At 39.2% G+C, this 26,988-nt stretch overlaps 1 protein-coding gene across 1 annotated transcript in view; it reads left to right on the top strand.

Annotated features, from left to right (window-relative positions):
* Positions 1–980: 980 nt before the first annotated feature.
* HDAC2 (histone deacetylase 2) overlaps positions 981–26,988 on the top strand; it is a 34,590-nt gene continuing 8,582 nt past the window's right edge. The window contains exons 1-8 of the mRNA XM_047762999.1: positions 981–1,329; positions 12,848–12,960; positions 14,335–14,452; positions 16,716–16,790; positions 17,256–17,394; positions 20,892–21,033; positions 24,023–24,115; positions 24,209–24,317. Coding sequence (XP_047618955.1) covers positions 1,278–1,329; positions 12,848–12,960; positions 14,335–14,452; positions 16,716–16,790; positions 17,256–17,394; positions 20,892–21,033; positions 24,023–24,115; positions 24,209–24,317 — 841 coding nt within the window. The 5' untranslated portion in view covers positions 981–1,277. The remainder of the gene's footprint in view (positions 1,330–12,847; positions 12,961–14,334; positions 14,453–16,715; positions 16,791–17,255; positions 17,395–20,891; positions 21,034–24,022; positions 24,116–24,208; positions 24,318–26,988) is intronic.

Below are 26,988 nucleotides of genomic sequence, written 5' to 3'. Positions count from 1 at the left end.
TTCTCCTTTGCAGACTGTCAATCCCCTACAAAGTGGCTGGCTTAGAGTAGCTACTTGATAAATGTTGACTTGACACAGTGACAAAGGTATTCACAAATTCCAAGTTTTGAAAGTCCTTTCTCTGGGCTTTCTGCTCCAATCTTCCAGTGCCCAGCCAGCGGAAGCAGTAATAACGGAGTAGCTAGGGTATGTAGATTTTGGAGAAAGTCAAATCAAACCCTAGACCATTAACATCTGAGAAGACCAATTTCCTTAATATGCTCCATTTATAAAGAAGTACTAGAAATAATACTTACATCCCAGCGTTGTTGGGCGTCTCAAATGAATTAACTGATATCTATTACAAATGGGTATCAACGAAATCTATCATAAATGCAAATGCTTAGAACCCTATCTAACTCATAAATGCATTCCATAAAATGCCCATTCAAACCTAGGCAGTACATTCCACTCCTTAATATCTGTAACAGCTCCCCTTAATAGATAAGAACCTCTGAGCAAAAATCAGCAAAAAATGAAAAGAATAAATGAAATTCAAGCAGACTCGGTTGAGGGTCCGTGGACTGCTGCCTGGAGGATTCGGGAAGGCCAAAGGAGTGCGAGAGAGGGGTCTCCCTGCGGGGCTTGCAGCACGTGGTCCGCCCCGGCAGGAGCTTCGCGACAGTGGGGGAGGGGAGCGGCGTGGGACGTCGCGGAAGGGGTCTAAGCGCCCGGGCTACGGTTGAGGAGGCGCCGACTGCGCAGGCTCGGGATAGGCGCAACCACTGTACGAAGAGCCGAAGGGGGGAGCGTTTATCCGGCTCCACGCTTCCTTCACCCACTTACGGAGAGAAATCCTGTCCTTAAAAAAAAATCATTTTACGACTGTATTTGGAGCGGCCCTCTGCAAGTTGCTCATCATTAGGAGGCCTCTTTACCCAGGACTGAAGAGGCCTCTTTCGCGGGTCGTGTCCCCTCTTCCCCCGTGGAGTCGCAGTGGATGCATCCCACCTCCCCTCGGCCTCCGGAGGTGGTTTGGCTGCCCCCTCCCCCTCCCCAGTGTCGCGAGTTGGCGCCGCTGCCACCCCCCGGTCCGCGCTCTCGGCCCCTCGGCCGGGCGGTACCGAGCCCTCCCGGCACCCCCTCTTCGCCTCCCTCCGGCCTGCCTTTCCCCGCAGGACTGCCAGTTCAACCTTCACCCCAGCCCTTTTCTTTCGGCGCCGAGCCGCGGCGGCAGCAGCAGCAGCAGCAGGAGTCCGAGCCCGGAGGCGGCGGCGGCGGCGGTGGCCGGGGAGCCCATGGCGTACAGTCAGGGAGGCGGCAAGAAGAAAGTCTGCTACTACTATGATGGTGAGAGGCTGGGCTGGCGGGAGGGTAGCGGGCAGGGCTGCGGCGCCGGGCCTCGAGCCGCACGGGGCTCTGCAGCAGCCGTCGCGAGTGGTCCCAGGTGCGAGGGTTCAGGTCAGAAGGAGGGACTGACGTTTGGCCGCATCCTAACCCATTTCCGACCCGGCGCCGTCCAGGAGTCTCGGCCAGGGGCTAAGTGGACGCCCCACTTTTCCCTCCTGGCCGTCTGCCGCCGGCCTACCAGGCTTCGTGCTGGTGCGAAGCAGACGGTTCTCCCGCGCGCCTCTCCCGCCCGCCACTCGTGGGAGCGGAGGTTTGGGGGTGCTCTGCACCGGTCCCTTGTACCCATCCCTCCCCCCGGGTCAAAACAGCTTCCCCGGCCCAGACTCCACACAAAGCCCGACGGCCGCGAGAGCTCCGCCCCTCCCGCCCCCATCCCTCCCCTCCCGCCCCCATCCCTCCTTACCTCTCCCTCCCCTCTGTCCCTGGCTGGCCGGAGAAAGGCTGTCCCCTCCTCCGCGCCGGCCTCTCCCCAGACCCCTCAACCAGGGTGGGTAGCGGAGAGTAGCTCCTGAAGGTGGGGGCCCACGTCCGCTTTGGGGTACACTCACACCGCTGTTTTGCCTGGGCTTCTTTCCTCTCCTTTGTTTGCTGCTTTCTTTGAGTGCCACTTTCTTAGCATTCAAATGAAAAAGCTTCACTTCCTCAATAAAAATGAGGGTTTTCGAGTTGGAGGTAGTCAGTCTTCTCGGTGGTAGGGCAGCGTGGGGCTGCTGCTGCTGCTTGTGTTGCTGCAGCTCAGACCCGATGGGTCCTGGCTTGCCTCTGTGAGGTGGTTACCACCCACTTCTTTGTTGCTCTTTGTTCGATCGGGAAATATACCCTGCTTTGGAGGTGTAGGGAAGCTAGCATTGGCATCTAGCTTGCGAAGGCTATTTCTAGGTGGTAGGAGTCGCGGTGCAGGAAAACTTTGAGGAGTAGTGCAGAAATTGGTATAAATAATGATAGTCTTGAGCTCATGGAACAGTGTGTAAAAGTCAGATAATTTAAAGGGTTCTTCTCAATTGCAGTTTGAGCAGTAACATTAAATCTTTTTGAATCCGGATGCCTGCACCAGTCTATAAATTACACTAAGCAGAGTAGTTAGCTGCTTTACAGATTGCACAAAGGCATTAACTTAAGTAGGTAAATAGTTCCTAGAAAGAAATTGTAAAATTTAACAAAGAAGCTAGATTCAATGACCTGAAAAGGTCCATCCAGTTTGAATGAAGCAATAGAAATTTTGGATGCTTTTGCCACATTCAGTGTATTATAAATCACAAAGTTTTAAAGAGTGGTGGAAAGATCTTAGAGGACTAGGTCAGAATAAATCTGCCTTTAATTTTAAAATAGCCGTACCATATCTCTTAAGTTAGCAAGGATAAATTATTTTGATGCCTGTTTATATGAAATAACCACCTGTGTCATTGTGGAAAAATCTAAAATCTTGGAAAAGAAATTTAAATAGTTCAGTATTTGGTAGCCAATACTCAATAGTAACAGCCATGTTTTAAAGACCTGTTTTTTGAGAAGACCGCTTATATGTGTGATACAGATTGATCTGAAATTATGCCGTTATGGAGGGGTGGAGAGAGGGATATATTTTAATTTTAACGTGAATTATTATAAGGCTTCTTAAAAGTTCTTTCTTTAAGAATTCATGCATATTTTGAGTCACTGGCCTTTCCTTGCATTGCCTGGCTAAATTGGAAAGTAAATAACAATATGTGTAAGTTAATTTTTAAAACAATATTGTTTCTGAGGTTTAGAGATTTGTTCTTGTCGGGTCTTGGGGTAAAGGACAAAGGTTTTAAAAGTTTGGAGTAACTAGTGCTAATGCTCTTCCTACAGCTGTTAGTTGCTGACAGTGATAGGCTCTGGAGAAGTAAGCTGCTTGAAACTTGTGGTCACCAGGCTTGAACTGTAGAGCCAGGAGGTACACCTAAGCATCAGTTTTATCAATAGCTGTATATTCCTGGGCCCATTTATGATGAGCCTTTGTTGAGGGAATGGGAGCAAGCTGTGGTCCCAAGGGCAGGATGCAGACTTGATAGAAAGAGTAGTCTTGTGATTGTGACTCAGTCAGTACTTTATGGTGGACCTTTATAAAGCTTTATTTGATGGCCAACAGCAGGTGTATAACTAACCGAATGTTTGGATATCTATCCCTGGTTAGGTTATCTGTCTTTTGTCTCTGGCTCTTCCTTGCCTCATTTTTAGAATGGAATTTGTAGTTGCTTATATTTGGAATTTGCTTTGGGTTCTTTTTGGGGAGGTGGGGGTAATAACATATTTTGTAGAGGTTATTAAATTGAATAGATATCATTATGCTAATTCTTTGTATGTGATAGTGTATTACGCTGTGTGTAGTTAATTCCAAAAGCTTGCATTCTCATCACCACAAAAACCCTATTATGTTTATAATAGTAGTGATAGTTTTTTTTTTTTTTGCAAGGAAGGAGGATGCAAGTAAGGCAGCTTTTATGCATCAAAGAATTAAATATGCAACATGGATTGGATTGGGAGTGAGTAGGATCAGTAATAATATGGCCTTAATAATCTATTAGATTAGAGTAGCTAGTTTTAACTGGTAGTAGAAGGAAGAAAGATAGAGGAAAGGAGTGAAGTAGCAAGTTCTCTAAACATAGGAATCCTACCTTTAGCCTTACTGGGACCATTAGGCCTATTCTTGGTGACAGAGAGAGACTGTCTAGCAAATCAAAGAGGTTTCTGAAGACACATGTACTATTCTCTGTGCACATTGTAGTCCTTGGTATCATACTCTTTGGATCACTGGATTAATGGTTCCAAGTGAGCCTTCAGTGAGGTGTTCGTTAGTGTTTGAGGAAGAGTAAGAGAAGTTCTTACTTATTGCAGCTATTGACTGATAACTCATTCTCTAAATCTTGATCATCCAGTATATACTGCAAGATTGTCAATAACCACCTATAAAATGATAGTAGACACTGAGGTCCCTTCTGATTTGAAAATGATGTGATTTCTGTACTTAAATGTAATTAGCAAACCATGTGTGTTAGGTTCTGATTAAATACTCATATTCTTAATGCTTTATCTAGAAATATTAACTGTTTAAGCTTGAGTTAAATCACATTTATTGACCATTTTACTGTATATTCAGTGTAATTGGATTGTATATATACATAATTTATGTAACTATATGCATTGCTCTGAGCTCTGTTTTTTCCTCCTTTGATAGGATACATCAAAATACTTGGAGATAAATAGTTCAGAGAAAAAGCATTCAACACTGTACAAAAACTATATAAAGTTACCAAGATCATGTCTTCTAATATACTTAGTTTACTGTAGGGTATTGTAAAAATTCTACTTGACAGCCAACTGTTGACGGATTGTCTTAGACCTATTTGTAACAGTGGTGTCAAAGCCTTTTTGCTATAGCCTTTTATATAACTTCATGGGTTCTTACCTGGAAATCATTTCTTTGGGGGAAATCAGTGTGCTGAATGAATTACAGCAGCAGTTCATAAATACCAGTGATTTTAATTGCACATCATTAATTTAAACATAATAGAACATAAGACTGAGATTTTCATATACTTGAATTCTCTTTTCCCAGATTTCTTTTTTTTGCCATTTACTTCATTCAAATTTCACCTTATCAGGAGTTCCCGTCGTGGCGCAGTGGTTAACGAATCCGACTAGGAACCATGAGGTTGCGGGTTCGGTCCCTGCCCTTGCTCAGTGGGTTAATGATCCGGCGTTGCCGTGAGCTGTGGTGTAGGTCGCAGACGCGGCTCGGATCCCACGTTGCTGTGGCTCTGGCGTAGGCCGGTGGCTACAGCTCCGATTCGACCCCTAGCCTGGGAACCTCCATATGCCGCGGGAGCGGCCCAAGAAATAGCAACAACAGCAACAATAACAACAACAAAAAGACAAAAAAAAAAAAAATTTCACCTTATCAGAGAAGGTTTTCCCTATTACCTTAATTCCCAATACTGTTTTTCCTCCTTATCAATTATGCCACCCAGCTTTTGTCTCTTTCCCCACTAGAATATAAATTTCATGAGGACAGAGTCTATTTTGCTAATGTCTGTACCTCCACCAGCCTAAATTAAGTAATTTTTTACATTATTAATGAATAAATTAAAATCTTACATTTATATAGATAAAGCACTTTCATATAATATTTTCTCTAATTCTTTCAGCCACTTTGAGTTACAAACAGGACAAGTGGTGTTTTGTTTAGTTTTTCATGAAAATAGGTTTGTATCTCTGTTTGACTCAATCCACTACTTACCTTTTGTACATTGTCTAGTTTTAATGTTCAAGGAGAGTTAAAACCTGGTACCTAAGAGATTTTTCCTTTTTCTTTTGGTGACACAGTAGAACTATTGCTGATACTACTACTACTGTTACAAAAAAGGTTTCTCTGCTACCACAAAAAGTAATACTTATTTCCCCTAGCAAAATTTTTATTATTTATTTATTTATTGCCACACCCATGGCACATGAGGTTCCCAGGCTAGGGGCGAATTGGAGCCGTAGCCACTGGCCTATACCACAGCCACAGCAGTGCCAGATCCAAGCACACCATAGCTCATGGCAACACCAGATCCTTATCCTTAACCCACTGAGTGAGGCGGGGGATCAAACCTTCATCCTCATAGATACTAGTCAGATTCATTTCTGCTGTGCCATGACTGGGACTCCCTCCCTAACAAAAAATTTAAATGCTTGCGTTGACAAATCCTTAAAGGAAACAAATTGGGAGTGGGGTTAATCATTTCTTGGGGAATGGTAATAGCAATGAAGTATGGGTAAGGTCAGATTTAAAAGTTGAAGTGTAAGAATGAAGTCAACTTTGGGGTTCAGAAATATCAAATGAGCTTAAAGTCCCTACTACGTGCCAGGTAGACAAAAGATTGAAGTCCTAAAGATGGAAATGGTAGACTACGTTAGATAGTGCGAACTTTATAAGGTCATCAGGCAAGAGAAGGCCTGAAGGAAGAGAATGGGCCAACCTCCTTGAAAGAGTTTTCCCTCAGGAGTTCCTCTTGTGTCTCAGTGGGTTAAGAATCTGACATAGTGTCCATGAGGGTTTGGGTTCAATCCCTGGCTTGCTTAGTGGGTTAAGGGTCTGGCGTTGCCATAAGCTGCGGCTTAGGGCATAGGTCACAGATGTGGTTCGGGTCCTGTGTTGCTGTGGCTATGGCATAGGCCAGCAGCTGCATCTCTGATTAGACCCCCAGCCAGGGAACTTCATATGCTGTGGGTGTGGCTGTTATTTAAAAAAAAAAAATTCTTCTATACAAGACATGGCTGGGTAGTTAGAAAGAACCTGGTGCACTTAACAGAAAGGAAGCCAAGAGGAAGGAAGGCATGGGGGGTGCTGGGCCAGGTCATAAAGGGCCAGACCACACAAGACTTTGTGGTAAGAGATTTGGACTTTATTCAGGGAACTGAAAGCCATTGAAGGTTTCTTAAGAGAGAATCTGGCAAGTGGAGAAAGGATGATCAAGAGTAGAATGTGGAGGTCCCGTCATGGCGAAGTGGAAATGAATGCAACTAGGAACCATGAAGTTGCAAGTTTGATTCCTGGCCTTGCTCAGTGGGTTAAGGACCCAGTGTTGCCGTGAGCTGTGGTATAGGTCGCAGCTGTGGTGTAGATCTGGTGATGGCTGTGGCCTAGGCTGGTGGCTACAGCTCCAATTAGACCCCTAGCCTGGGAACTTCCATATGCTGCGGGTGCAGCCCTAAAAAGACCAAAAAAAAAGAGTAGTAGACTATAAGACTGAAGGCACATATCATGTATATATTGGTCCACATACAATGTGATTGCCATTGATAGACATATTTAAGGGAGGTTTGGGGAGTAAAACTGATAGAACTTGTTGATGGATTAGAAGTGGAGTTGGGGCTTGGTGATGACTGATAAAGGATGGCTTCTGAATTCCTGAATTGAGCATCTAGGTGATGTATTCCTGAGAGATTTTCGCCAGCGCTCTTGCTTCACTGACTTACATGACTTCACATGGCACATGGTAGGCTCTTGATTTGTTAAGTGACTTGAGTGAACTTGAGAAACTCCTGATATTTAAAGGTTGGTGGAGGAGTGGCTGTGAGGTGGTAGTAAAATTCAGGAAGATGGATTATGGAAGCCAAGACTGAATGTTTCAAGAAGTGGCCAGTGTGTTAGTATCTTCTAGTGGACTAAGTAATGTAGTCTGGAAGACAGAAGTAATACTTCCTCTTTTTTTTCCTGAATCATTTTTTTTGGTCAACTTACCTTTAGGGGTAAAAGTACATTTCATGGTCCTGAAATCCAATATTATCTGAAAAGTGAAAAAAAAAATTTTGGGGAGTTCCCATCGTGGCTCAGTGGAAATGAATCCAACTAGGAACCATGAAGTTGCGGGTTCGATCCCTGGCCTCACTCAGTGGGTTAAGGATTGGCGTTGCAGTGAGTTGTGTAGGTCGCAGACCTGGCTCGGATCCTCCGTTGCTGTGGCTCTGGCGTGGGCTGGTGGCTACAGATCCGATTAGACCTCTAGCCTGGGAACCTCCATATGCTGAGGGTGCAGCCCTAGAAAAAGCCAAAAAAAAAATTTTTTTTGTAACTTATTTGTAATCAAATGCTTAACCTGAATTAATATTTACGATCTTTATTACACCTGTTGTGAATAGTCAGACATTTTTGCTGCAAAAATGTTACTATTTGATTACAGAATGCTCCCCAGACTCTAGGATATCACATAATGTATGGCATATGTATCATATTACATTTTTAAAACCTGAAAAAAAATCTGAAATACATCTAGTCCTAAGGACTTTAGATAAAAGAGATTGTATACCTTAGTCGCCAGTTGTCTGATAGCTTCTTTTGATACTTAACCCACTCTGCCACAGTGGCAGTTCCCCTGATAGCTTCTTGAAGAGTGAGCAGTGATGAAAATTTTGCAGATGACTAAGTCTTTTTGGTAATTTCTTGACATTGGCAAAGTTTGTTGTATTCAAGGGACCACCTTCAACTAAGTTTTCTGGATACTTGATGAAAATCGGGGTAGTATTTTAAATGCCCAATTTACATTGCTGATCATTTAAAAGAGATGAATGAAATCCACAGGTTTCTAAAGCTAAGGAAAGCCATTTTATCTTTATTTAAAAGTGGCTGAAAGACCACACCTACAGCATATGGAAGTTCCCATGCTGGGGTCGAATCAGAGCTAGAGCTGCCAGCCTATGCCACAGCCACAGCAATGCCAGATCTGAGCTGCATTTGCAAACTCTACCTCAGCTTGGTGGCAATGCTGGATCCTTAATCCACTGAGCCAGGCCAGGGAATGAACCTGCATCCTCATGTATACTAGTTGGGTTCCCAGTCTGCTGAGCCACAATGGGAATTCCTGGAAATTGTTTTATTACACTACTTGGTGTCAAAAGCAGGAAATATAAGATAATAAATGGTAATGCTTTAAAACACACATCAAAAAATCCTTGTAACAAACATTTTGAAATGTTCACATTGGCTTTTGTACAGCAACTGTATTATGCATGAGTTGATTCTCCATTTTTTCCCAAAATTTCTTAGATAATTTTATTTATTTTGTAATAAAATGAGAGAGGAAAAAAAAAAACAAAAAACCTGGATGGTTAAGTTCCCATCGTGGCTCAGCGGAAATCAATCTGACTAATATCCGTGAGGACTCAGGTTTGATCCCTGGCCTCACTCAGTGGGTTAAGGATCCGGCATTGCCATGAACTCTGGTGTAGATCACAGATGCAGCTTGGATCCCATGTTGTTGTGGCTGTGGTGTAGACTGGCAGCTGCAGCTCCAATTCAGTCTCTAGCCTGGGAACCTCCAGATGCGGCCCTAAAAAGACCAAAAAAAAAAAAAAAGAAGTGGGTGGTGAGTTCCCATTGTGGCTCAGTGGTAACAAAAAGGACTAGTAACCATGAGGATGCGGGTTCGATCCCTGGCCTCATTCAATGGGTTAAGGATCTGGCATTCCCAGGAACTATGGTGTAGGTCACAGATGTGGCTCGAATTCTGCGTTGTTGTGGCTGTGGTGTAGGCTGGCAGCTGTAGCTCTGATTCGACCCCTAGCCTGGGAACTTTCATAAACCACACATGTGCCCCCACCTGCAAAAAAGAGAGGAAAAAAAAAAAGTGGATGACTACAAAGCAGCAATGTAGGGAATTCTGAGATGGAATTAAGCAGGTAAAAGTTGGAGAGGATTCTTTTAAATTACATTCTTGAATAATTCTTCATAAACCAAATGGCAGTTATCCATAGCTTGGCTGCCCTTGCTGATGTGTTGTTTAGGTGGTGTGCATATTCTTGGTGAAACTGGGGCCCCAGGTATCGGGAAAACTTGTTGAAAGATGTGTATGTTCATATAAAATCTGAGGACCTTGTTGATAAAAAATAAGTACTTTGATGAATTATACACATCGTTTCTATGTTCATTTTCTTTAAATTAAAAAAGACCCTAAGCCTTTATTAAAATGTTTGTATTCCATATTATGTCCTTATCAGGCTTCCCCCTACTATTTGTTTCTAATGACTGTAAGTGTTACTACTTTGCTGGTAGGTACTACTTTCAATTGGCAGAGTTGCCCTGCCTGCTTGAGTTTGAATCTAGATCCTCTACTTGCTAACTGTGTGGTTTGATAGTACTGCCTCAATTGACTGCTTCTCACCGATACCCATTATTATAAAACAGGAACAGTAGTAATAATAGCTGTATCATAGGGTTGTTGAGAAGGTTAACAGGTAGTACACATGAAGTGCTTGGAATAGCGCCTCCTAGTAAGCTCTCTATGTGTTAATACTGTCAACATCTTTTTTTCAAGCACTCTTGCTGTGAAATTGCAACTGAACTCTCCCTTTTATAAATTATTGTGGTCTTTTGCATTATTAAATTAGTAATGGCTTTTCATTAGATTTTCAGTATGTATATAAGCAAGAGTTTTTGATATTAAGATTAGATGTTAGAGGAGTTCCTGTTGTAGTGCAGTGGAAACAAATCTGACTAGGAAACGTGAGGTTGAGGGTTCAATCCCTGGCCTTGCTCAGTGGGTTGAGGATCTGGCATTGCCATGGGCTGTGGTGTGGGTTGCAGGCATGGCTCAGATCTGGCGTTGCTGTGGCTCTGGTGTAGGCCAGCAGCAGCAGCTCTGATTGGACCCCTAGCCTGGGAACCTCCATGTACCTTGGGTACAGCCCTAAAAAAACAAAACAAAACAAAAAAAGACTAGATATTAAAGACATTTCACCTTCATGATTCTTGCACAGAGGCAGATGGAAGTTATGTGAAGACAAGAGTTTCTTTATTATTCTTGTGATCTCTTTTGGTAGTGAAAATAACTTAGAAATACCTTATTTGCATTAACTTAGGTCCTTGATGCTTTGTAACTCTAGTGGGCTTTCCATAGCTAAGAATTCATTGAGACCAAGCTGCTTTTAAGAAACTGTATATATGTGCTGCCACTCTGTAGGCCACAGCTTTATTGCTTGGAAGGTACTTTGCTGAAGTCATAGCCTCTGAATTGTGATAAATGCAGAGGAGTGTCCCCATGCTTTATTGCATTAAGGAAGATGGCTTTCCCTTTAAATGACCATGTCTATGTTTGAATCGTTTTCAGAGGAGAGCTTGTGTTGAAAATGAAGAGTTAAGTAAATTAGAGGTGTGATATCAACAAAACAAGTAGTAATAGAAACAGTTATGTTATAAAAATGAATGTTCATCCTGGACTATTGTCAAAAATATGGAAGAGAGAAGAACCAAAAGTTTTTGAATTCTTAGTTTCAAAAAAAGGTGTGTGTTTAGGCAGGATCTTGAAAGAATTTTTGATTTAGAAGATGAATTAATGGCATTCTTTATCCCTAGTTTTTGCTATATGAACTTGTCTAAATGATTAACTTCAAACCATTAAAATCAGTTTGTCCTAACAAAATTTTAGAATTCCTTGCTTAAAAACTAGAATTAGTACTGAAAGTGATTTCTAATAAAGACTATTGTAAAAATCGCCCATTACATTAGAAAGAGAGTGTGTATTTAATTGGTATCCTTAAAATTTGATAAACAAAAATCCAGAATTTTGGTGTTACTTGATTTAAAATCTTACATGTAAGTTTTAAGACCTTGGAATATAAGATGTCATAAAAAGATAGGTTAGGAATTATCACCTTTTTGTTGTTGTTTTTGTCTTTTTAGGGCTGCGCCAGCGGCATATGGAAATTCTCAGGCTAGGGGTTGAATTGGAGCTACAGCTGCCAATCTACATCACAGCCATGCCATATCCAAGCCTTGTCTGCAACCTACACCACAGCTCATGGCAACACTGGATCCTTAACCCACTGAGCAAAGCCAGGGATTGAACCTGCATCTTTATGGATACTAGTCAGGTTCATTAACCACTGCGCAACCGCAGGAACTCCAGGAGTTATCACTTTGTAATCATGAAGAATGAGACAAAGTATCCTTATTACCTTAAAAAATGTCCTAAATATGCTGTCATAGCAAAACTTTATTTAAAATCCAAATTTCAGTTACCAAAATTTGTCTTATTAACTATGATATTGGATATACAGAATATTTTAGCCAGAATAATACCAACTATAAAGATTTTCTGGAATGGAATTTCCTGGTGGCTCAGCCAGTTGAGGATCTGGTGGCTCAGTTGATGCTCTGTGGGTTCTGTCTGTGGCCTGGGGACTTATACATGCTGTGGATGTGGCCCAAAAAAAAAAGAATTTCTGGGACACCAGTGAATCATCCCAGAAGCAGTATTTGCTGTAAAATTTTTAGATCATACTGATGAAACTCAGAGGATTTACCTTGAGCATCTGAATTTGCCAATGATTACTAAAAGCAGATATCATTAAGGAACAAAATTTTTTTATAAGTGAGTAAAAAGTATTTTATTTGGGTTGCTCCTAAATAAGAAAGTTTGGTAAACTAAAGATCGGAAAAGCTTGCTTACCTTAATCTGTGAGCAAACATAATGTATTAATGGAGTAATTGGCATGTAAAAATGTGCGTAGTATCTTTTCTTTTTTTGTCTTTTTGCTATTTCTTTGGGCTGCTCCCATGGCATATGGAGGTTCCCAGGCTAGGGGTCGAATCGGAGCTCTAGCCACCGGCCTGCGCCAGAGCCACAGCAACGCAGGATCCGAGCCGCATCTGCAACCTACACCACAGCTCACGGCAATGCCAGATCATTAACCCACTGAGCAAGAGCAGGGACCGAACCCGCAACCTCATGGTTCCTAGTCGGATTCGTTAACCACTGCGCCACGACGGGAACTCCGTGCATAGTATCTTGGTAGAAAACCAATACAGTTTGAAAGTTGTAAAATCTAAAATCCTTATTTAAGATTTTAAATAAAGCTTTCTTAGGTGAAAAATGCCTTCTGATGATGAACTATAAAAATTTAGATAGTTCATGAAGATTCTTTTGTTAGTATTGTTCATTTTGTCTCTTTTCTATTTTAGGTGATATTGGAAATTATTATTATGGACAGGGTCACCCCATGAAACCTCATAGAATCCGCATGACGCATAACTTGCTGCTAAATTATGGCTTATATAGAAAGATGGAAATATATGTGAGTATGCTTTTTGGTAAAATATTCACTGATTTTTTTTTTCTTTAAACTGCTAGTTCGAAACTTTGTTTTCAAAGTTAGAGGGCATTTAGTAGATGAAAAGGTACAGAAGAAAACAGAAACTCCTCTTTTTGTTTTATTCTTCAGAGAAAACTTGAGAGTTTGGGACCTGTGGTCTCTTTTTTTCCCTCTTCCTTCAACCATTTTAAAAAGCAGTTTCCCTCCCCCAGGTTTTCACATATCTGGAAAACAACTCAATTTATCATAGTAAATATTTTTATTACAATAAATATTGACCTGTCTGTGCTTCTGAAGAGTTGACCTGAGGCTGTTACAAAAGAATTAGGCAGAAAATTAATCCTACAGATATTTGTTGGCATAAGGAACATTGTGTTAGTGAGCAAACAAAGTATTGATTTTGTAGAAAAGATACAATATATATAAACCGATAAGAGATGTAACAATTCTTTTTTTTTTTGTCTTTTTTTTTGTCTTTTTGCTATTTCCCTGGGCCGCTTCCGCGGCATGTGGAGGTTCCCAGGCTAGGGGTCTAATCGGAGCTGTAGCCACCGGCCTACGCCAGAGCCACAGCAACGCAGGATCCGAGCCGTGTCTGCAACCTACACCACAGCTCACGGCAACGCTGGAACCTTGACCCAATGAGCAAGGGCAGGGACCGAACCCACAACCTCATGGTTCCTAGTCGGATTCGTTAACCACTGCGCCACGACGGGAACTCCAACAATTCTTATCTATGGGAAGAAAAGAAAGACTTGAAGCAGTTACTAATGTTGTGCATTATATGTGACTTTGTTTCTTTCAAATATAGACATTTGGAGAAGAGTTGGATAAGACCAGTCAGGAAGCCTTGTGGAAGAAGTGTCATAAATGAAATTACCCTCCTAGGAACTAGGATCATTAGGATAGTCAAAGGAAGAGAGATTAGAACAGACTATAGAGAATGAATCCATTCTATCTGAATGAGTCTCATCCTTACTGAAGTTTATTGGTCATTGATGAAATTGCTGGATATAGAGCAGAAGGTTAATAAAGATAATATGAGAAAGGAGAGTGTATGAACATGGATTTGTCTTGAGAAGAGTTGACTTATTTCCACTAAAATAAAAGGAGTGACTAATTCATAGTTGGTGTTAGACCTCCCTAATCTTTTTATAGGAATATGAATTATTTTTGGCTATGATTACTGTTTCCTAAAACACACATGTATAAATATAGATTAGCTTTAGAATTTTATCTATTTTGTCCTGACAGACCTAATTCTTTTTCGAGAGTATCGTTAGGGGAAATTGTATACTTTGTATTTGATATAACCAGTTGTAATTCTGCAGTTCTGACATTTATTTTTCTTCACAGAGGCCCCATAAAGCCACTGCTGAAGAAATGACAAAATACCACAGTGATGAATACATCAAATTTCTACGTTCAATAAGGCCAGATAACATGTCTGAGTATAGTAAGCAGATGCAGAGATGTACGTTTCTGTGTTAAAAATATACATTAGTAGTGATAAGTATAAATGAGTACTTTTAGAAGCTTATAATTAGATTTTTCCAAATCTAGGTATTTTTTCCTGATCTATTTTAATTATTTATTGATTTGAAAAGTCAGTGTAATAACACCAAAACTATTTAAGTAAAACAACCTATCTGAAGCCTATTGGTCCACCAAACTACCAAAGCTATTTGGATGTTCTCTGCTTTGTTTTGGTTCCTTGTTAACTTTGGGATAATGGATATCAGTAGGGAAACCTCACTCTCCAGCTTTTAAAAAAATTGATTGTACTTTGGCCTAAGCCTGGTGAGTATACCTCCTATCTATTTGTGTGCTTTAGTTAATCCGAACTATTCCAGAAAGTTCCAAAAAATAAAACCTGAATTTGCTTCCTGCTGGCAACTATTTACATCGTATTTGCAACTGTATACTTATGTTGTATGGGTATGTATGTAAGTAATCTAGAGATGATTTTAATGTATGGGAAGATTGCCACAGGAATATGCAAATACTATATAAAGGATTTGAACATCGCCAGATTTTGGTCCTCAGGGTCCTGGGACCAATCCCCTAAGGATACCAAGGGACAGCTGTACATACTGTCTGTCCATCACTTAGTTTTGTGATATTTGTGAAGCTTTTGATTCTCTTCTACATAGTGTTCTCTTGTAGATAAAAACAGTTTTTTTTATTAGAGATTGGTTGGCTTGAAGATGCGCAATGTCATTCTAAAATGACTAGAATGTTATCTTTTGATGCTTGATACTGGAGTTCATTCTCATCAGTGTTTTTATTGTTGAACTTCAGTAATGATTTTTTTAAAAAACAATTTCAGTAATAATTAAGTGTAGTTTCTAAACATCTCATAAATTCATAGAACTTTATGTACATTTCTAGAATAGATTATCTCATTTGATTCAATAAAATGCTATAATATAGATAATATTTGTTGCCTTTTTTTATAAATTTATCTTTTTTTTTTTTTTTTTGCTTTTTAGGGCTGCGTTCATGGCATATGGAGGTTCCAAGGCTAGGGGTCCAGTCAGAGCTACAGTTGCCAGCCTGTGCCACAGACACAGCCATGCAGAATCTGAGCTGCATGTGTGACCTACACCACAGCTCATAGCAATGCTGGATTCTTAACCCACTGAGCAAGGCCAGGGATTGGACCTGCAACCTCATGGTTCCTAATCAGATTTGTTTCCACTGTGCCACAAGGGGAACACCTGTTTCTGTTTTTTCAGTGGGTATTTAGGCTTAGATAAAGAAGTCATGGGTAACCCTACGGCAAATGAATGAACAGGATTGGTTTAAAATTTATGTAATAGTGAATTGTGTTAAGATTATGACCCTATCTGAGCAGCAAGAGGCTAAAATTTATTCTTTATGGTGTTAATAAATTAAGGGTGTACAAAGCTATATAAAATAATGACCTTTTTTCTTGAAAAGATTAAAAAAGGCAAGGTGAGGAGAGACTGAAAATGGGTTATAAGCATCTGTGTCTCCTTCAGTCTCTCAGTAAGGAACTAAGTATGTTGTGTTGTGTATCTCCATGTGTTGTCTCCCCATGCTTCATTTCCCTTCTGTACCTTCTGTATCTTGGCCTTCATGAGCTTAGTTAATAATACTTATCATCTTTCAAGATCAACCAAAGCTAACCTTGGACATAGGCAGCCAGTTGTATCTTTTTGGAATGGATGTTCTGAGTACTTATGTTTTAAAGAATGTAAACCATAACGCTGTTGAAGTTATTTGTTTAAACTTCTTAGTCTTGATTAATGTATAGCTGTGTATATAGGGAGAGATGCCTAGAAATTTTAAGCCTATGGATTTTTGGGGTTTTGGGGTTTTTGTTTTGTGTGTTCCCTGCCCCAGCACCCTGCGCCCATGGCATGCAGAAGTTCCCAGACCAGCAATTGAACCCAAATCCCAGCAGTGACAATGCTGAATCCTAAACAGAATAACACCAAATACCTTTTATATTTTAATAGCTATGATTTCTTGTTAATAAGCCAGATAGATGCCACAAATAATCTTGCTAAGAATTGGTGGTGATATTTCACACATAGTACTTGGATAAAATTGGATAAAAATTGGATAAAATTGCAAACTTCAGATTACTACTATGATGTGTATGTTTTATGACTATCAAACAAAAATATTTGTAGGAAATAGTTTTTGTAAGAAAAGACTTTCATTAATTCACAGAATGGATTGAAATTAATGAAATCCATCTTCCACAGTTAATGTTGGAGAGGATTGTCCAGTGTTTGATGGACTCTTTGAATTTTGTCAGCTTTCAACTGGTGGCTCAGTTGGTAAGTGTCCAGATTCGATCAAATTTAAAAGTTGATTTAAACTTGAAATGTATCTTTTGCTTTAAAACAAGTTTTAATAGTGGCGGATTTTAATAACAAGTAGAAATATTCATGGTAGAGTACAGTAATCTTTAAACCCTCGTCCCTCCGTGTTTTGTGATCATAATGGCTCAAACTTTTTTGAAATTTTCAGTTTTTTTACTTGCATTTTCACTTAGGCTTCTTTTTTCCTCTCTTTCTTCTAGCTGCCATTGTCACTACCACTTTCCACCTACATGCTCTTACTTAATCAGATCACAGCTATGGGAGAATAGTTATCTGAAGAAACTCTTAGTGCCCTAGACAGTAATCCTTACCTTCTACGATTTTGTACTCTTTTACTTATACATGGCATGGGGCTTTTATCTAGTTATACTAATTTTTTATTTTAAACATTTAAAAAGTCTCACCTGTCTTGTTTGTTAGCTGGGGCTGTGAAGTTAAACCGACAACAAACTGATATGGCTGTTAACTGGGCTGGAGGATTACACCATGCTAAGAAATCAGAAGCATCAGGATTCTGTTATGTTAATGATATTGTGCTTGCCATCCTTGAGTTACTAAAGTAAGTTAATTTGTGTTGCTATTTTTCCTATGAAAAAATGTTTCAATTAAAACTAAAAATCTATGGCTTTAAAAAAAGTAGACATTAATTTGAAATAGTTAATTGTTATTGTCTATGGATTCATTCCAACCATTGTAGAAGTACAGGAAATTCGCCCAGTCCTTGGATTATGAAGAATGAGAAGTGCCTATCAATATCTGATACTCCATTAAGTACCTTTTTTTTAAAAAAAAAATTATTTATTTATTTATTTATTTTTGTCTTTTTGCCATTTCTTGGGCCGCTCCTGCGGCATATGGAGGTTCCCAGGCTAGGGGTCAAATCGGAGCTGTAGCCACTGGCCTACGCCAGAGCCACAGCAACTCGGGATCCGAGCCGTGTCTGCAACCTACACCACAGCTCACGGCAACGCCGGATCGTTAACCCACTGAGCAAGGGCAGGGACCGAACCCGCAACCTCATGGTTCCTAGTCGGGTTCGTTAACCCCTGCGCCACGACGGGAACTCCTCCATTAAGTACCTTTTTAAAAAATACTAGGAGTTCCTGTCGTGGCTCAGTGGTCAGCAAATCCAACTAGGAACCATGAAGTTGTGAGTTCAATCCCTGGCCTCGCTCAGTGGGTTAAGGATCCAGTGTTGCCATGAGCTGTGATGTAGGTCACAGACATGGTGTGGATCTGGCGTTGCTGTGGCTGTGGTGTAGGCCGGCGGCTACAGCTCCGATTGGACCCTTAGCCTGGGAACCTCCATGTGCCGTGGGTACAGCCCTAGAAAAAGACCAAAAAAAAAAATTAGAAATAGTTGGCAATTTAGATTTGAGTTATAGCTGTAATTAGGAAAAATTTTTTATAAATTTAACTTTTGAAGGCAAAAATATGAAACCAGTGTTAAAGGAATTTGTTTACCTATTGAGACTAGCTTACTGCCTAGCTTCCACTTAGAAGGGAGCTGTGTTCTCTACAAATGGAGATAATTATCTCTAAGTTGCTAAAGGAGTTTTAAAGTTATCTTTGACTGCAGTTAGAGTGAAATCTGTAAGGGTATTTTTGATTTTGGAGATTCACAAAGTTAGATTTTATTTTTTTACCATCATTAGTTGTTAGCATATTCTACTTCACATTGTAACAAGTTAGTGTTTTCTTGACTTTGAAAGTGTTCTTGCCTGAAATTATTCTATGTATATTATTTACAGAGGTTAATTTTTCAGCCGCTTAAAATTTGGTATTGGGGAGTTCCCATCATGGCTTAGTGGAAACAAATCTGACTAGCATCCATGAGGACGAAGGTTCAATCCCTGGCCTTGCTTAGTGGTTGGGGATCCGGCATTGCCATGATCTGTGGACCTGGCTCGGATCCTGGGTTGCAATGGCTGTGGTGTGAGCTGGGAGCTAACAGGTCTGATTCCACCACTAGCCTGGGAACCTCCTTATGCCGCAGGTGTGGCCCTAAAAAGACAAAAGATAAAAAAAAAATTGATATTGACTCCTTCAGTAAACACCTGAGCTGTGTCAGTTGATTAATTGAAAGCCAAGGAAAACCATGTGAAATCATTTGCCTTGTTTTTTTGTTTGTTTTTTTTTGTCTTTTTTTTGTTGTTGTTATTGTTGTTGTTGTTGTTGTTGTTGCTATTTCTTGGGCCGCTCCTGCGGCATATGGAGGTTCCCAGGCTAGGGGTTGAATCGGAGCTGTAGCCACCGGCCTACGCCAGAGCCACAGCAACGCGGGATCCGAGCCGCGTCTGCAACCTTACACCACAGCTCACTGCAACGCCGGATCGTTAACCCACTGAGCAAGGGCAGGGACCGAACCCGCAACCTCATGGTTCCTAGTCGGGTTCGTTAACCACTGCGCCACGACGGGAACTCCTGCCTTGTTTTTTTAATTCAGTATTGATGTTGGTGCCAGTATTGATGTTTAATTCATCTCTGAGAAGCAGTTCTTGCCCACATACTAATAATCTTAACAAGTGCAGTTTAGTTTCTGTGGACACATTTCTTCAACTGGTGTAAACATGATTAATTAATTGACAGTTTATAAACACTTACTTTGGTTATGCTTTGTTTTTATTTTTGTGAAAAATTCTATGTTGAGACCTTGGTTTTTATTTCCTAAGTTTTTTTGAATGTTGCTTTCCTGCAAGTTGAGGATATGCTTATGAGTGCTTAGTCTGGTAATGGCAACTTAATATATTCTTTTAACATGGCCATGATGTCATTGTAAAATCAACACAGTGCTCTGCCATCTAACTCTGTAATAATCCTGGCTTTATTATGCCTTGAAAGGATGATACGTGAAGTTCACTTTCCTTCCTTCTTGTTTTGACATGGATATGCACTGGTTGTAGGATGTTCAGTATGGTAATACAGGTGGCTCTTAAAGTGCATCTGAATTATAACTGCATTACTGAGATTTATAGTGCTCCGACCAGCACCATGAAGTGAGGAGAGTACCAGTTGTGGTTTCTGTCACAGCTCTTCTTCAGCTGAAATGAAACAGGAGCTATAGACAGTACTTGAACCAAGCGTGGCCATGTTTCAGTAACTCTGCTTCTGAACATTGAAATTTGAATTTCATTTAGTTGTCACATGTCACAGACTTCTTGTTTTGATTTTATGTTTCAGCCATGTAAAAAAATGTTAAAAATTATTCTTATCTCAAAGGCTGTGCAAAAGGAAACTGTTGTCCAAATTTGGTCTATGAACTATAGATTGTGAAATCCTATCTTTTAATGCTGAAGATTTACAAGAGAGGTGTTTTAAAGTAACAGTCTTAAGCTATAACCTTCAGTTATTAGGAGTTCCCCTGTGTCACAGTAGTTTAAGAATCTGGCATGATCATTGCAGCAGCTTGGGTCATTGCTGTGGCATGGGTTGCATCCCTGGGCTGGGATCTTTTACATGCTATGGGCGTGGCTCAAAGAAAGGTGTAAGTTATTACTATATAGAAACATATACTGTATTATTACATATTATGTTATTATAATAGTTAAAATTATATTATTATTAACCAGTTATTAATATATAGAAACATGTACTATACATTTTCTCACTTAGATTGGGTGTAAAGGGAAGATTAAAGCAGCTTGGGTCACTGCTGTGGCACGGGTTGGATCCTTGGGCTGGGATCTTCTACATGCTGTGGGCATGGCTCAAAGAAAGGTGTAAGTTATTACTATATAGAAACATATACTACATTATTATATATTATATTACTGTAATAGTTATATTATTAATAACTTCAGTTATTAATATATAGAAACATGTACTATACGTTTTCTCACTTAGATTGGGTGTAAAGGGAAGATTAAAGTTCCAAGGCTCAAACTGTAACTTCAGGATGGTCTCTTTGAATGGTGTCTTAGACTGAAAATGAAGAAAAGAAAAAGGATTAAACATTCTGGAATGCGGGAGCTCAAATATACGTTTCTTAAATCCATGGTGGTTCTTTCTTTCCATCTTTAAACCTTTTTGGAAACTTACTTATGGCTTTGTTTTCAGGTATCATCAGAGAGTCTTATATATTGATATTGATATCCATCATGGTGATGGTGTTGAAGAAGCTTTTTATACAACAGATCGTGTAATGACTGTATCATTCCATAAATATGGGGAATACTTTCCTGGAACAGGAGACTTGAGGGTAAGATTAAGTTCTGTTTGAATATATGCTAGGAAATTAACCTAGGAGGTTAGTAATCCTACAAATCCTTCAAATCGTTAATTTGAAGCTTTTATGAAGAATTAAGTCATTTTAAATGCTGTAACATCTGTTAGAATTCACTTGCTGACGATAAGCAAAAATTTAATGGGAACTTAAAGGACTTTGTTTTACTGAGCTGTATTCTTTGAGTGAATAAATATTTTTGAACATCCACAAAGCAGGAAGGCAGTTTTCTTGATGTTTAGTTTGAAGCTTCAACACCTACTTGATGGTAACCTGTATTGCTGTTGAATATATAAAGATTGTGGAAAAAATAATTGATGGAGTCTTTTAAGGTTCTTTGTACTTCCTCCCTTTATGATTGGTTTTTATTTAATTGAACTAATTTTGATCTCTTCTGTCCTTAGGATTCTGAAATTTGTAATGTGTGTATATATAAATACACATAGATACACATACATATACTCTGCCTTTGGGGAGAGAAAGTATCATAACTTATCCTGCTTGCCTGTTACATTAAATGCATTTATTTCTATTATCTTTCTGTTAACCTTCTTTCATATGGTGCTCTTGAAGGTTATTTTTCGTCTCTCCAGAGGTTTTAGTTTCTGTTTTTTGAACCAAACTACAAGCATGTTGAAGTATGACTTTTTATTATTTGACCACAAGATGGTGCTCCTTCCGTAAGAGTTGAGATGTAGAAACCTATTTTTACTTCTAAGTGGGTAGGGAGTCATTTGTATTTAACCATTGCATTCTGGTGGGAATTAAGCAAAAAGCTTTCACAGCCTTAAGCTTAAAGAAAGGTAGCATCTTTGCAGTATAATTCTAATTAATCTGGAAGTGGCAAATGGAGGCTTCTGTCTTAATTTCTGACAGTGTGCTTATAGTTGTTGGAAGTTGCTGGAGAATATTGGAGAATGTGTTTTTAAAAAATTAGGAATGACATTAAACATCTCTTTTCTTAAGATTTTATACTCCCTGTGTGAAACATCAGTTTTTTTCCTGTGGATATTATAAAGGTGTCCCCCGAATTTAGGAAAGTAAAATCAATTGTTACATTATATGTGTAGTTATGTTGGAACTTATATGAAACTCAAGTGTAATTTAATAAACATTACCTTTTCTATTAGACAATTCATTCTAAATGAGAAAAGAAGACTAGCCTGAGCTTCAGTCATTATTAAAACTGTGCTAATTAGAAGAAAAAGCCCAAAGGTGTGATAAAGAAGCAGTTGTGGAATAAGAAATGGAAGTGATAAAACTTGGTCAAAGGCCACAGCTCTGAGTTACCACCCTTAGCTGAAGTGAGAAGTGCTGACCAACTTTATTCTGAAATCATAGTGTCAGTGTACATTCCAACTGTATTTTCAGTGCAGAAGCCAAGGGATTCACAATTTCTTAGTTCGCCCACACATTTGTATAATTTGTATTTATAGATTCTTTAAGAACAGTTGTAGGTTTGTAATTCCATGCTTTTTCTTCATTGAAAGTTGGAACAGGGAGTTCCTGTCGTGGTGCAGTGGAAACAAATCTGACTAGGAACCATGAGGTTGCAGGTTCAATCCCTGGCCTCATTCAGTGGGTTAAGGATCCCGTGTTGCTGTGAGCTGTGGTGTACATCATAGACGTGGCTCGGATCTGGCATTGCTGTGGCTGTGGTGTAGGCTGGCAGCTGTAGCTCTGATTGGACCCCTAGCCTGGGAACCTCCATGTGCTGCAGGTGCGGCCCTTTAAAAAAAAAAGACGAAAAAAAAAATTGGATCATAGTAACTATTATATTGAAAGGAAAACTGTGCTTTTTTTAAAAAATGGATTCAAGCTGAGGTCGTTCCATGAGAGACCAGAAAAGAACTTGTATTTGTTTTCGTAATCCTGAAGATTCATCTATATTGAGGCATTATACAGTTGACCTTTGAAAAACAAGGAGATCAAGGTGGTGACTCCCATGCACTCAGGAATCTGCATATAACTGTGAACCCCCCCAAAGCATACATACTAACAGCCTACTGTAGATTGGAAGCCTTCTTGATAACATAACATAGTTAACACGTTTTATATATCTATATCTACCTGTATGTTATGCATTCATGACATGACTAGCTTTTCCTTAATTTTTTTTTTCTTTTTTACCGCTATACCCCTAACCCTGGTGTTCAGGGGTCACCTGTTTATGGGTATATATCTATATAAACATATACATACATAGATACACATGTGCATGGCATAATATAAATAAAATAAGCATATGTCATATATGTATATACATATTTTAAGTGTATTGTGTAGCTGGAACCCAGCTCGTGCAGGGTTCTTTGGCTCTGAGTTTATATTTCCTACCGTTTTGCTCATGAAGTTGTCTTGTATGTTTTATGACAAATTTCTTGGATTAGTATAATATTTAACTTTTAATTGCCTTTAACTGTGTTAAATTTCTTTTCTCTCTAGAATAATCATTACAGATTAATTGGATTTGGGTCTTTACAGCTTTATAAGCAATCCATAAATGTTGAAATATGTACTTATTCTGTATTATTTCCTTTCTTAACCTACAAGGTGAATTTAGAATTGGGCTTTAAAGTCAATAAATAAATTAATTAATTAATAAGAAGGAGTTCCCATCATGGCTCAGTGGTTAACGAAACCGACTAGCATCCATGAGGATGCGGGTTTGATTCCTGGCCTTCCTCAGTGGGTTAAGGATCGGGTGTTGCTATGAGCTGTGTGTAGGTTGCCAACACAGCTTGGATCCCGCGTGGCTGTGGTGTGGGCCAGCAGCTACAGCTCCGATTCGACTCCTAGCCTGGGAACTTCCATGTACTTGAGGTGCGGCACTAAAAAGACAAAAAAAAAAAAAAATTGGGCCTTGTTACCCAGACCTTTTAATTAAAAAAAAAATATTTTAATAAATATGTCAAACTTTTTATTGTGAAATATTCTCTAAGATCTATTTAACTCTGTATTTCAGGATATTGGTGCAGGAAAAGGCAAATACTATGCTGTCAATTTTCCAATGAGAGATGGTATAGATGATGAATCATATGGGCAGATATTTAAACCTGTAAGTATTACTATTTTCAGAAACAAAAAGGAATTTTTAAATGTTGTTTAGAGATACTAACATTTATTACCTTATTTATTACCTTGTACATAGATTATCTCAAAAGTGATGGAGATGTATCAACCTAGTGCTGTGGTGTTACAATGTGGTGCTGACTCATTATCTGGTGATAGACTTGGTTGCTTCAATCTGACAGTCAAAGGTAAGCAACCTAAGGGGTGATAAGCCCAGAAAAAAGTTTTTTATTCCCGAGAACTTCCCATAAAAATTGTCCTTGTAAATTTTTACCTGCTATTTTAACACGGAACTATATATTTTGTTTTTTATGGGTTTTTGCCATGTGTATTTAGAATTGATTTTTATAACTACAGTTAATTTTGTTTGAGTAAATTAGTCTTTTATTTTGTCAAATTTATATATACATTCATACATGAATAGTTTTTTGTTTTTTGTTTTTGTCTTTTTGTCTTTTTGCCATTTCTTGGGCCGCTCCCGTGGTGTATGGAGGTTCCCAGGCTAGGGGGTCAGATCGGAGCTGTAGCCGCAGGCCTATGCCAGAGCCACAGCAACGCAGGATCCAATCCACGTCTGCAACCCACACCACAGCTCACGGCAACACTGGATCCTTAACCCACTGAGCAAGGCCAGGGATCAAACCCACAACCTCATGGTTCCTAATTGGATTTGTTAACCGCTGAGCCACAACGGGAACTCCCATACATGAATAGTTTTAACAAGGCTTGTTGCAGTGCCAGCTGAGGCAGCTTTCTTTTTTTTAAACTTCTGTTTCTTATTCCAGTTCTATTGAGATATCGTTGCAGCACTGTATAAACTTAAGTGTACACATAATGATTTGGCTTGCAAACAGGAAGTGATTACCATAGTAGGTTTAGTGAACATTGATCATGTTCTATAGATACATTAAGTAAATAGATTAAAATATATGTATATTTTAATTTTCTTTGTGATGAGAACTCTTAGGATTTATTCTCTTAACTTTGATTTATAACATACAGTGTTAGTTATTACCATGTTCATTATATCCCTAATACTTAGCTTGTAACTGGAAGTTTGTGCGTTTTGACTGCCTTCATCTAATTTCTCCTCCACCACTTCTTGCCTCTGTTAATCACAAATATGATCTCTTTTTATGAGTTTGTTGTTTTGTTTTTTTTGTCTTTTTGCCCTTTCTAGGGCCGCTCCCATGGTGTATGGAGGTTCCCAGGCTAAGGGGTCTAATCGGAGCCACTGGCCTACACCAGAGCCACAGCAGCGCGGGATCCTAGCCGCATCTGCAACCTACACCACAGCTCACAGCAACGCTGGGCAAGGCCAGGGATCGAACCCATAACCTCATGGTTCCTAGTCAGATTGAGCCACGACGGGTTTTGTTTGGTTTTGAAGTATAATTGACCTACAACACTATGTTAGTTCCTGGTCCACAACATAGTGGTTTGATATTTTGATACATTTCAAAATGATCACCATAAGAAGTCTGGTTGTCATCTGTCACCATACAAACATTATGCTATTGACTGTATTCCCCATACTCTGTATTTCATACCTGTGGCTCATTTACTTTGTAGCAATGTTTATATCTCTTACTCTTCCCTATCTCTTTCTCTTCTCCCCTCTGGAAAACACTTGTTTGTTCTCTATATCTATGACTGTTTTCTTTTTAGTTATGTTTGTTCATTATTCATTTTTCAGATACCACATATTACACTTAGAATAATTTTCAGCATTTTTGTTTGTTTCTTTTGGTGCTTACCTTTCTTTAAATAACACATGAGCTTTATTATTGTTAACTTTTAATTTTAACCTTGTATAATCACTTTCCATTGTTGAAGAAGAGGGATTTAGCTCTTTCACCACTTTGGCCCCAAAGTATGCATACTACCCTTTCAGTATCTCCATTTTTACATTTTTCTGGTATTTATACTAGAATTTTTGTTGTGATATTCATTGTTTATGGCATCATCAACAGCATTAAACTATGTTTCAACTTAATTTGGTTTTCCTTTTATGTAACTTGTTTTTCCTGCACAGTTTTTTTATTTCCTTAGTTTTCTCTGTACTCATTCATATAACAAGCATTGTCTGCAAACAGTTCATTATGTTGAGATGCATCAAGTATTCTATCCATTTCACTTCTTGAAGAGTAGCCTTCTGACTTGTTCCTGTTTGGGCAAATTTCCTCTGTAGACCTGGTAGAACATACAGCTGTTCTTTGCATCTGAGTGTTGAAGTCAACATATGATGGAGGTCCAGATCAAAGTAAAGACCATTATGGAATGAACTGCTAGGGTCTAAGAATAAACCTGAGAACTTATTTAATAAATTCTTAAAATTTAGTATGTAAGTTAGTAGTGATTTGTCGTGGATATTGTACCTGATTTTGGAGTTGTTTTCCTTGTGAACTTTTAGATAACAAGTTGAAGATCTGCTTTGAATTTTGTCATAAAATGTGAAGTCAAATCTTTTCCTAAAACTTTGTCCTAAATGGAATTTAATAATTAAGTACAGGTATTAAGGGCTATTTTATTTAATGCTACGATGGCTCCTATACCAGGTGGCATTAGAATTATATTTTGCTTGAGTTGGATTGAACAATTTGAAATTAATTGCTCCTATTCTTGATATCAAAAGTGGACAAATAGCAGTTTCATATTGTTGAACTTAATGTTCCAATAACCATCTATTTCCTCAAAATGGATATGATCTTCTCAAGATCTACCTAATACACACTTAAAATGTGTATTAACATTTTAAGTTTTTTTGTTTAAACTATTTGAAGGTTCTTAATGCCTTTGTACTTAAAAGTAATAGCTTTCATGATTATGTACTGCAGCATTTTACTTTTAACTGTAAGT

Source organism: Phacochoerus africanus, chromosome 2, assembly GCF_016906955.1.
Source record: "Phacochoerus africanus isolate WHEZ1 chromosome 2, ROS_Pafr_v1, whole genome shotgun sequence".
In the NCBI taxonomy this organism is placed as follows: domain Eukaryota; kingdom Metazoa; phylum Chordata; class Mammalia; order Artiodactyla; family Suidae; genus Phacochoerus; species Phacochoerus africanus.
The sequence above is the reverse complement of the archived record's forward strand: the minus strand, read 5'-3'. Positions and strand labels throughout refer to the sequence as shown.